The sequence below is a fragment of the Coregonus lavaretus genome (assembly GCF_964263955.1).
Source record: "Coregonus lavaretus genome assembly, chromosome: 20".
Lineage (NCBI taxonomy): Eukaryota > Metazoa > Chordata > Actinopteri > Salmoniformes > Salmonidae > Coregonus > Coregonus lavaretus.
In genome coordinates this window covers 31026714-31037766 of record NC_140007.1, presented here as the reverse complement: position 1 = coordinate 31037766, position 11053 = coordinate 31026714, and the positions used below count along the sequence as shown (strand labels likewise).

Genomic DNA, 11053 nt, shown 5'->3' with positions numbered 1-11053 from the left:
GTGTGTGCGTGCATGCGTGTGTGTGAGAAAGAAAGAGGAGCAGGGGACTTTGGTCCGATTGAATATTGAAATATTTTTATTTTAGACTGAAGGTGAGAGACTAAATTGAAGTAATGAAGTGTTTGTATGTCAGAGCACTAATTGATATTATTTTAAACATACAAAAATTAATTTGTGTATGTAGTAAGTGTAAACTGAAAGAATAGAGAATTGAGATGTGAATATTTATTGCTTCTGACATATTAAAAAGTGTCCTTGCAGTGAAGCAATCTTCTGTCTTTTATTGATGTCTTGACAGAATAAATGTCTGCAAATGTGATGGATGATGAACACAGCTCTATAGTTGGACTTTCTAAACCCTGTTTTACAATGTCATCAACAGCACCATCTAGTGGCTAAACTTAATTTCTGCCACCGATGATCATGATGTCCCTGGGACGTGATGTTCCTGGAACAGGTATTATTCCTGAGACTGATTGTAGGTGTGATACAGAATGAGGTCCCTGGGACTGGACAACATAGCCTTTTCTTTGTACTTTATAAAAAAGTATCCAACACCAGATAGCCTATATCCTAATATAGGTACTGACTTGTGACTTCAGTTTAAAACTAGATTATAATAGGCATGGCTCACTCATCCAGTTTTGTTGTGTTTAAGTAGTGTACATTTGAGAGGTAAACAGTTAATTTCTTTCATTTATACTTAATTTTATCAGACAAACAATTCCCAGCATTAAGCAGATCACCAATTATAAAAATAAATAAAAACTCAAATCAGACATCAAAAAGTAATCTAACATCACCGCCAACGGCGTTTTGATAACAAGAGGTGCCAGTAGGTATATTACTCCGTGTCACGTACCTGCGTGCATGCATAATGCACCTCTGCCATCCTCCTCCACATCTGAATTAATGTGCAGTACCGTCTGCCACCATTCTTATTCATTGAATAATAGCACACGTTTTAAACTATATACTAATTGTATGTAGCCATGCGTATAGTAGTAAAACAGTGAATGGGTATCATAATTCATGAAATAGGTCAAGATAAGAGAAAATGCGTCTATGGACTACTTTCTATAAACGAACGAACGTGGAGGGATTAATTCCTACCCTCTCTTCCGCTCAAAAAACTCATCTGTCCTAGTCAGTAGTTGAGAGATTTAAGGTTGTGCTTAGGCAATGATGAAACTAAGATGGCGTCTAACACGGACAGGATGAACGGGGGATAGCGAAATTGGTCACAAATTGATTTGATGGGGACGTAATTCTCACAGTCACTCGTTTACAAGCAAACGAGTCTTTGAAGTGGATCATCTTTACACTTCTACATAAATAGAAGTGGATCTATGGGGGAAGCGAGGCTGAAAACGGCCAACTTTACGTGAGCTAGCTGGACCTAGCTTGCTAGCTAACCAACGACAGCTAGCTAAACAACAACAAAGTGAGGAGGATAGTCTCAGGAGAAGGAAGTGTCTACGGGATTGTCCGAAATCTTTTGATACAAAATAAAGCATTCACATCTGGCTTGGGACAGGTCCAAAACAGAAGGAACCAATATTTCCAGTGAAACTTCCACGCCAATTTGCAGTGATATCCGAGACCGGTGGGCTGAAAAGTGGAGGCCATAACGACCGTTCGCTTCAGCCACCCTAATCGTGACCCAGTGTTGAACAATAGACCCCGTGAGCTTTCAAGACACCTAAACGGGCAATTATTGGTGACATCTGAGGCCATTATTTCGTCTTTGACCACGCTGAACGTGTCAGGAGGAGTTGCTGTCCAAGTACCAGCTTTCTTATATGATGTAAGTCTATAGAGTTAGTCAAATAACGTTAGATATACATAGTTCTTATCGAGTAAGTTAGCTAACTAGTTTAACTGCAAAAAATCAAACTCTTTGGGATTTTCCTAGTTTGTCACCAAGGACCTATGTATGTGCCAAATGGCCCATATTTTGTGGTGTTTGACACTGACAATATTCATTTGTTACCTAACTTGGATGGATTGCTCCCATATTTAGTCTTACTAATAATGTTTAAGTGGATGAATGCAATCAGGCCTTCCATTTTAGTAATTTAGCCTTAACCCCTGTGACGTCTATGTTGAGATTAGGGACTTAATAATTTGAGAATCTGTCCAACATTTGAGTAGTAAGCTTCCTCAAATGTCTTTATCATTATTTTCTATTGAAAGGAAATGTAGGAGGCCTTCTTAGACAACATACCTCAGTTCTTGTGAAATCAATTGTAGTAAAGTTAGTAAGTGTATTATTTTCTGTTGATGACAAACACCAATTTGACCTCTTGATGCATCTTATGGGACATATCCACGACACAAATATTTGCTGTGGCTTTAAGGTAGGGGGAGGGGTGACCAGTTACATAGAACTTCTCCCAATTTTGGGTTAACAACAGGTTTGGGTTTTTGGTGTCTTAGGCTGTGTTTTAGACAGGCAGCCCAATTCTGATCTTTTTTTCACTAATTGGTCTGTAGACCAATCAGATCAGCTCTGAGAAAGATCTGATGTGAAAATATCTGTTGTGATTGGTCAAAAGACCAATTAGTGGAAAAAAGTAAATAATTGGACTGCCTGTCTAAACGCAGTTTTACTACATTCCAAATATCAGAACAGGATTCTACTCAAAAACGTTATTCACAAGTAGAAGAATCATGTAACATTTGTGAAACAATGGCCATTCAAAATTGTTGGTTGTCTCCCTTGGGCCCCTTTTCCTTTGTTTGATCAGATGAAAAACATACTCTAAAGCGCTGTTAATGTATCCAATTAGAGTTATGGAACTGTACTTATTAACTTTTTAATAACTGGTAATCCCATAGGGAAAAAGACCATGTGATTGTTTGCCCCTTAGCCTAATTTTGAACTTGTCTCAACACATTTCTTGTCTCCTATTGACAAACATATATTTTTATGATAGCTATTCATGTATTACATAGAATGTGTTGTTTACAAAGATTACATAAACAATGGATTAATACAATCTTAGGTTTCGGTGATGGGTAAAGTATAATTCAGAGCCCACAGACACAGATAGACAATCTGGACCCTTTCTAAAATTAGCCGCCGAAATTGTCGCAACCCCTATCACCAGCCTGTTCAACATCTCTTTCGTATCGTCTGAGATCCCCAGAGATTGGAAAGCTGCTGCGGTCATCCCCCTCTTCAAAGGGGGTGACACTCTAGATCCAAACTGTTACAGACCTATATCCATCCTGCCCTGCCTTTCGAAAGTATTTGAAAGCCAAGTTAACAAACAGATCACCGACCATTTAGAATCCCACCTTACCTTCTCCGCTATGCAATCTGGTTTCTGAGCTGGTCATGGGTGTACCTCAGCCACGCTCAAGGTCCTAAACGATATAATAACCGCGATCGATAAAAGACAGTACTGTGCAGCCGTCTTCATTTACCTGGCCAAGGCTTTTGACTCTGTCAATCACCGCATTCTTATTATTATGTGGTCCTCTGTAGCTCAGCTGGTAGAGCACGGCGCTTGTAACGCCAAGGTAGTGGGTTCGATCCCCGGGACCACCCATACACAAAAAATGTATGCACGCATGACTGTAAGTCGCTTTGGATAAAAGCGTCTGCTAAATGGCATATTATTATTATATTATTATTGGCAGACTAAATAGCCTTGGTTTCTCAAATGACTGCCTCGCCTGGTTCACCAACTACTCTCAGATAGAGTTCAATGTGTCAAATCGGAGGGCCTGTTGTCTGGACCTATGGCAGTCTCTATGGGGGTGCCACAGGGTTCAATTCTCGGTCCGACTCTATTCTCTGTGTATATCAATGATGTCGCTCTTGCTGCTGGTGACTCTCAGATCCACCTCTACGCAGACGACACCATTTTGTATACATCTGGCCCTTCATTGAACACTGTGTTAACAAACCTCCAAACGAGCTTCAATGCCATACAACACTCCTTCCGTGGCCTCCAACTGCTCTTAAACGCTAGTAAAACTAAATGCATGCTCTTCAATCGAACGCTGTTTGCACCTGCCTGCCCGACTAGAATCACTACTCTCGGCGGCTCTGACTTAGAATATGTGGACAACTACAAATACCTAGGTGTCTGGTTAGACTGTAAACTCTCCTTCCAGACTCACATTAAGCATCTCCAATCCAAAGTTAAATCTAGAATCGGCTTCCTATTTCGCAACAAAGCCTCCTTCACTCATGCTGCTAAACATGCCCTCGTAAAACTGACTATCCTACCGATCCTTGACTTTGGCGATGTCATTTACAAAATAGCTTCCACCACTCTACTCAGCAAATTGGATGTAGTCTATCACAGTGCCATCCGTTTTGTCACCAAAGCCCCATATACTACCCACCATTGTGACCTGTACGCTCTTGTTGGCTGGCCATCACTACATATTCGTCGCGAAACCCACTGGCTCCAGGTCATCTATAAATCCCTTCTAGACAAATCCCTCTAACACCCCCCCCCCCCCCCCGTAGTCTGCGCTCCAGCAGGTATATCTCACTGGTCATCCCCAAAGCCAACACCTCCTTTGGTCGCCATTCCTTCCAGTTCTCTGCTGCAAATGACTGGAACGAACTGCAAAAATCTTTGAAGCTGGAGACACTTATCTCCCTCATTAACTTTGAGCATCAGTTGTCAGAGCAGCTTACCGATCACTGCACCTGTACACAGCCCATCTGTAATTAGCCCACCCAACTACCTCATCCCCATACTGTTATTTATTTTGCTCATTTGCACCTCAGTATCTCTATTTGCACATCATCTTCTGCACATCTATCACTCCAGTGTTAATACTAAATTATAATTGTAATTATTTTGCACTATGGCCTATTTATTGCCTTACCTCCATAACTTACTACATTTGCACACACTGTATATAGATTTTCTATTGTGTTATTGACTGTACGTTTTGTTTATTCCATATGTAACTCTGTGTTGTTGTTGTTTTTTTTCCGCACTGCTTTGCTTTATCTTGTCCAGGTCTCAGTTGTAAATGAGAACTTGTTCTCAACTGGCTTACCTGGTGAAATAAAATAAAAATTGTGACATAGCTACACGGCTGTGAGACCACCGTCTGCGGGAGACGCACAGCCCAACCGAACACCTTCCCAAAATCTCCAACAAACACGTCTCTGCGTACGCGTCCTTTATTCATTTGAATGTGGTGACAGGTCGAGAAATTGCTTGAGCCGCGCAGAGAATTCCAAAAGAATGAAAGCCAACCATCCAATTTTCTAGAACACTGCTGTGTGGACGTGTACACGCTTTGGACTCTGATAAGCGCTTAAGACAGTTGTTCCATCCTTAAGACATGTATAAATGTATTCTTCAAGAATCAATGGGTAGCTATATTATATAGGACCTATATCAAAAATTGAAATTACCATTGATTAGCAGGAAATCTTACAGATTGTGCCTAGACTTCTCATAGTGACAGTTCATTTGACTGCCAATCTACTTAGCTAAGTAAGTAGCTTCATTGTGTGGTGACTTGACATGCTGATTCTTGACCTTACCTGTTGCCAGGGCGATGGAGGGGGAAGACTTTGTGCCTCCTCCGGAGTGCCCAGTGTTCGAACCGTCATGGGAGGAGTTTCAGGATCCCCTGGGCTACATTGCCAAGATCCGTCCAATTGCAGAGAAGTCTGGAATCTGCAAGATTCGCCCTCCTGCTGTAAGTGTTTACTGATGACACACATCTGTCATTTAACCCATTGAAACCTGTGGAGTTGAATACGGTTGTTTTCCTCCAACCTTAACCAATCTGATGTAAGTTTCACTGTGTTGTTTGTGTCTAGCACACAACAAAACTAATGTCCTCTTTCTCTCTGACAAGCTGAGCAAAGGATTGAGTTATTGCAGGAGATGGAATGACAAGTGTTTACATCAAACAGACATTGATCAAAGCTTTCCCTTTCCACTACAGGACTGGCAGCCACCCTTCGCTGTGGAGGTGGATAGCTTCCACTTCACACCCCGTATACAGAGACTCAATGAGCTGGAGGTTTGTCTCTCTCCATCCTATGTTGTATCACTGAATGGTTGAGTCTTGGTATTGAGTAACTGTTCTAGAAGTCACTTTTTCTGTTTGAATCAAATATTCTATTTTTGTTTTCAGTCCATCTAATCATATTCACTCCTGATCCCGCTCTCCTCAGGCGGAGACACGAGTCAAGCTGAACTACTTGGATCGGATTGCCAAGTTCTGGGAGATCCAGGGATCCTCCCTCAAGATCCCAAACATCGAGAGACGTATCTTGGACCTTTTCAGTCTGTCCAAGGTGCCGGAGCATGTCTTACTTCAGTATAACTAAAAAATAAGAGATTATTTTCAAAATTGTGTTAGATCTTTCTGTTGCTAACACTCTCCAACTGTACTTAAGCCAGTAAAACTGAGCTGACTGGACACTTACTGTATTATTTTGTGCTGTAGGTTGTGATAGAGGAGGGAGGGTTTGATATAGTCAGTAAGGAGCGACGCTGGGCTCGTGTGGCCCAGAAGCTTGGCTACCCCACTGGCAAGAACATTGGCTCCCTTCTGCGCTCACACTACGAGAGGATTGTCTACCCCTTTGAGGTGTTTCACGCTGGGGCCAGTCTGCCGGTAACGCTACACTCACCCACTTTGCTCCTGCTCTTTTGCGCCTACACAGGCGATCTGTCAACTTATGATCTATCAAACAGAATTTCACTTACATGACTTGCATTCATTATTTGTTTAGCCAGTTGCAATGTTAATAAATGGTGTCCATCCATAGTCATGAATGTAGAAGAGGGTTTAACCCCAGGATTTGTGTGTGTAGCAGACTAAGCCAAAGCTATATGATGGAGATGAGGTGGATAGAGAATACAAGCCCCACTCCATCCCCCTACGCCAGTCTGTCCAGCCTTCCAAGATAAGCAGCTACGGACGCCGAGCCAATCGTCTCCAGCCAGACGTGAGTTACGGCACACAATCCACAATTACCAATATATTCCCTTTTAACACTATCAACCTGTGTGTATAGTTCACGTTGTGTGTGTGTGATAGTTAAAACCTTTTTCACAGATCTTAACAGAAGTTGGTTATTTTGACTCATTGCCATGATCGTGTTGATCATTAATGTAAGCTCTCACATTCCACAACTGAATAATCAACAACCATGATCTATAAATAGCCAAATGTATTCATTGGGTGATGTACTGCCTTCTGAGAACTGGAAGTGAAACTAGTGCTCTACTCTGGTTATTTCAGATCTCAGTTAGTGTAATACCTTGGGAGAACAACACCTGCCATTAACACAAATCATGTTACATTCGTAGATGTTATTATCTATGTAGACTATCAGTGATGGATTTTGTTAGAACTTGAATAGTAGTCATGGAGATAAACTTGTATCATACGCCCATATAATCAAGAAAAATATAAACGCAACATGTAAAGTGTTGGTCCCGTGTTTTAATGAGCTGAAATAAAAGAACCCAGACATTTTCCATATGCACAAAAAGCTTATGTCTCTCAAATTGTATGCAAATTTGTTTACATCCCTGTTAATGAGCATTTCTCCTTTGCCAAGATAATCCATCCACCTGACAGGTGTGGCATAGCAAGAAGCTGTTTAAACAGCATGATCATGCTGTTTAAACAGCATGATCATTACACAGGTGCACCTTGTGCTGGTGATAATAAAAGGCCACTCTAAAATGTGCAGTTTTGTCACACAACACAATGCCACAGATGTCTCAATTTTTGAGGGAGCGTGCAATTTGCATGCTGACTGCAGGAATGTCCACCAGAGCTGTTTCCAGAGAATGTAATGTTAATTTCTCTACCATAAGCCGCCTCCAACTTCGTTTTTAGAGAATTTGGAAGTACATCCAACCGGCCTCACAACCGCAGACCCTGTGTATGGCGTCGTGTGGGTGAGCTGTTTGCTGATGTCAACGTTGTGAACAGAGTGCCCCATGCTGGCGGCGGGGTTATGGTATGGGCAGGCATAAGCTACGGACTACGAACACCATTTGCATTTTATCGATAGCAATTTGAATACACAAAAATACGTGACGAGATCCTGAGGCCCATTGAGGCCCTTTTTTTTAAAGGTGTCTGTGACCGACAGATGCATATCTTTATTCCCAATCATGTGAATTCCATAGATTAGGGCCTAATTTATTTATTTCAATTAACTGATTTCCTCATGACCTGTAACTCAGTAATGTCTTTTAAATTGTTGCATGTTGCATTTATAATTTTGTTCAGTATAATAATACCCGTCTCTTCTTTTGGCAATAAAAACCACATAACTTTTCATTTTGCAGATACAATATATATACAAAAGTATGTGGACACCCCTTCAAATTAGTGGATTTGGTTATTTCAGCCACACCCGTTGCTGACCGGTGTATAAAATCAAGCACACCGCCATGCAATCTCCATAGACAAACATTTATAGTAGAATGGCCTTACTGAAGAGCTCAGTGACTTTCAACGGGGCACCGTCATAGGATGCCATCTTTCCAACAAGTCAGTTTGTCAAATTTCTGCCCTGCTAGAGCTGCCCCGGTCAACACCTCCACTGTCTTCAACCAGGATCTCAGCGATCACTGCCTCATTGCCTGCGTCCGTAATGGGTCTGCTGTCAAAAGACCACCCCTCATCACTGTCAAACGCTCCCTAAAACACTTCAGCAAACAGGCCTTTCTAATTGACCTGGCCCGGGTATCCTGGATGGATATTGACCTCATTCCGTCAGTAGAGGATGCCTGGATGTTCTTCAAAAGTGCTTTCCTCTCCATCTTAAATAAGCATGCCCCATTCAGAAAATTCAGAACTAAGAAAATATATAGCCCCTGGTTCACCCCAGACTTGACTGCCCTTGACCAGCACAAAAACATCATGTGGCGTACTGCATTAGCATCGGACAGCCCCCACGATATGCAACTTTTCAGGGAAGTCAGGAACCAATATACACAATCAGTTAGGAAAGCAAAGGCTAACTTTTTCAAACAGAAATGTGCATCCTGTAACACTAACTCCAAAAAGTTTTGGGACACTGTAAAGTCCATGTAGAATAAAAGCACCTCCTCCCAGCTACCCACTGCACTGAGGCTAGGAAACACTGTCACCACCGATAAGTCTACGATAATCGAGAATTTCAATAAGCATTTTGCTACGGCTGGCCATGCTTTCCACCTGGCTACCCCTACCCCGGCCCCCAGCTCTGCACCCTCCGCTGCAACTTGCCCCCCTCAAATGACTGCCTCGCCTGGTTCACTAACTACTTCTCAGATAGAGTTCAATGTGTCAAATCGGAGGGCCTGTTGTCAACCTCTGGCAGTCTCTATGGAGGTGCCACAGGGTTCAATTCTCGGGCCGACTCTATTCTCTGTGTATATCAATGATGTCGCTCTTGCTGCTGGTGACTCTCAGATCCACCTCTACGCAGACTACACCATTTTGTATACATCTGGCCCTTCATTGGACACTGTGTTAACAAACCTCCAAACGAGCTTCAATGCCATACAACACTCCTTCCGTGGCCTCCAACTGCTCTTAAACGCTAGTAAAACTAAATGCATGCTCTTCAATTGAATGCTGCTTGCACCTGCCCACCCGACTAGAATCACTACTCTCGGCGGGTCTGACTTAGAATATGTGGACAACTACAAATACCTAGGTGTCTGGTTAGACTGTAAACTCTCCTTCCAGACTCACATTAAGCATCTCCAATCCAAAGTTAAATCTAGAATCGGCTTCCTGTTTCGCAACAAAGCCTCCTTCACTCATGCTGCTAAACATGCCCTCGTAAAACTGACTATCCTACCGATCCTTGACTTCGGCGATGTCATTTACAAAATAGCTTCCAACACTCTACTCAGCAAATTGGATGTCGTTTATCACAGTGCCATCCGTTTTGTCACCAAAGCCCCATATACTACCCACCATTGTGACCTGTACGCTCTCGTTGGCTGGCCCTCACTACATATTTGTCGCCAAACCCACTGGCTCCAGGTCATCTATAAATCACTTCTAGGCAAATCCCCGCCTTATCTTAGCTCATTGGTCACCATAGCAACGCCCACCCGTAGTATGCGCTCCAGCAGGTATATCTCACTGGTCATCCCCAAAGCCAACACCTCCTTTGGCCGCCATTCCTTCCAGTTCTCTGCTGCAAATGACTGGAACGAACTACAAAAATCTCTGAAGCTGGAGACACTTATCTCCCTCATTAACTTTAAGCATCAGTTGTCAGAGCAGCTTACCGATCACTGTACCTGTACACAGCCCATCTGTAATTAGCCCACCCAACTACATCATCCCCATATTATTATTTACGTTGTTATTTATTTTGCTCATTTGCACCCCAGTATCTCTATTTGCACATCATCTTCTGCACGTCTATCACTCCAGTGTTAATACTAAATTGTAATTATTTTGCACTATGGCCTATTTATTGCCTTACCTCCATAACTTACTACATTTGCACACACTGTATATATATTTTCTATTGTGTTATTGACTGTACGTTTTTGTTTATTCCATATGTAACTCTGTGTTGTTGTTTTTATCGCACTGCTTTGCTTTATCTTGGCCAGCTTGCAGTTGTAAATGAGAACTTGTTCTCAACTGGCTTACCTGGTTAAATAAAAAATAAATAAAAAACTAAGTGCTGTTATTGTGGAAAGGTCTATGAGCAACAACGGATCAGCCGCGAAGTGGTAGGCAACACAAGCTCACAGAACGGGACCACCAAGTGCTGAAGTGCGTAAAAATTGTCTGTCCTCAGTTCCAACACTCAATACCGAGTTCCAAACTGCCTCTGCAAACAACGTCATCACAAGAACTGTTCGTCGGGAGCTTCATGAAATGGGTTTCCATGGCCGAGCAGCCGCACACAAGCCTAAGATCACCATGTGCAATGCCAAGCGTTGGCTGGAGTTGTGTAAAGCTCACCGCCATTGGACTCTGGAGCAGTGGAAACGCGTTCTCTGGAGTGATGAATCACGCTTCACCATCTGGCAGTCCGACAGACGAATCTGGGTTTGGCGGATGCCAGGAG

The 11053-nt window shown here is 42.5% G+C and overlaps 1 protein-coding gene across 2 annotated transcripts in view; it reads left to right on the top strand.

The window, feature by feature from the left end:
* Positions 1–1177: 1177 nt before the first annotated feature.
* The window catches only part of LOC311147790 (lysine-specific demethylase 5C-like), a 29500-nt gene continuing 19624 nt past the window's right edge, over positions 1178–11053 (top strand). The window contains exons 1-6 of one of the 2 annotated variants that reach the window (XM_084184570.1): positions 1178–1807; positions 5541–5688; positions 5941–6018; positions 6173–6295; positions 6448–6618; positions 6818–6952. In XM_084184570.1, coding sequence (XP_084040696.1) covers positions 1803–1807; positions 5541–5688; positions 5941–6018; positions 6173–6295; positions 6448–6618; positions 6818–6952 — 660 coding nt within the window. In that variant the 5' untranslated portion in view covers positions 1178–1802. The remainder of the gene's footprint in view (positions 1808–5540; positions 5689–5940; positions 6019–6172; positions 6296–6447; positions 6619–6817; positions 6953–11053) is intronic. The other variant, XM_084184571.1, reaches the window with a different exon arrangement.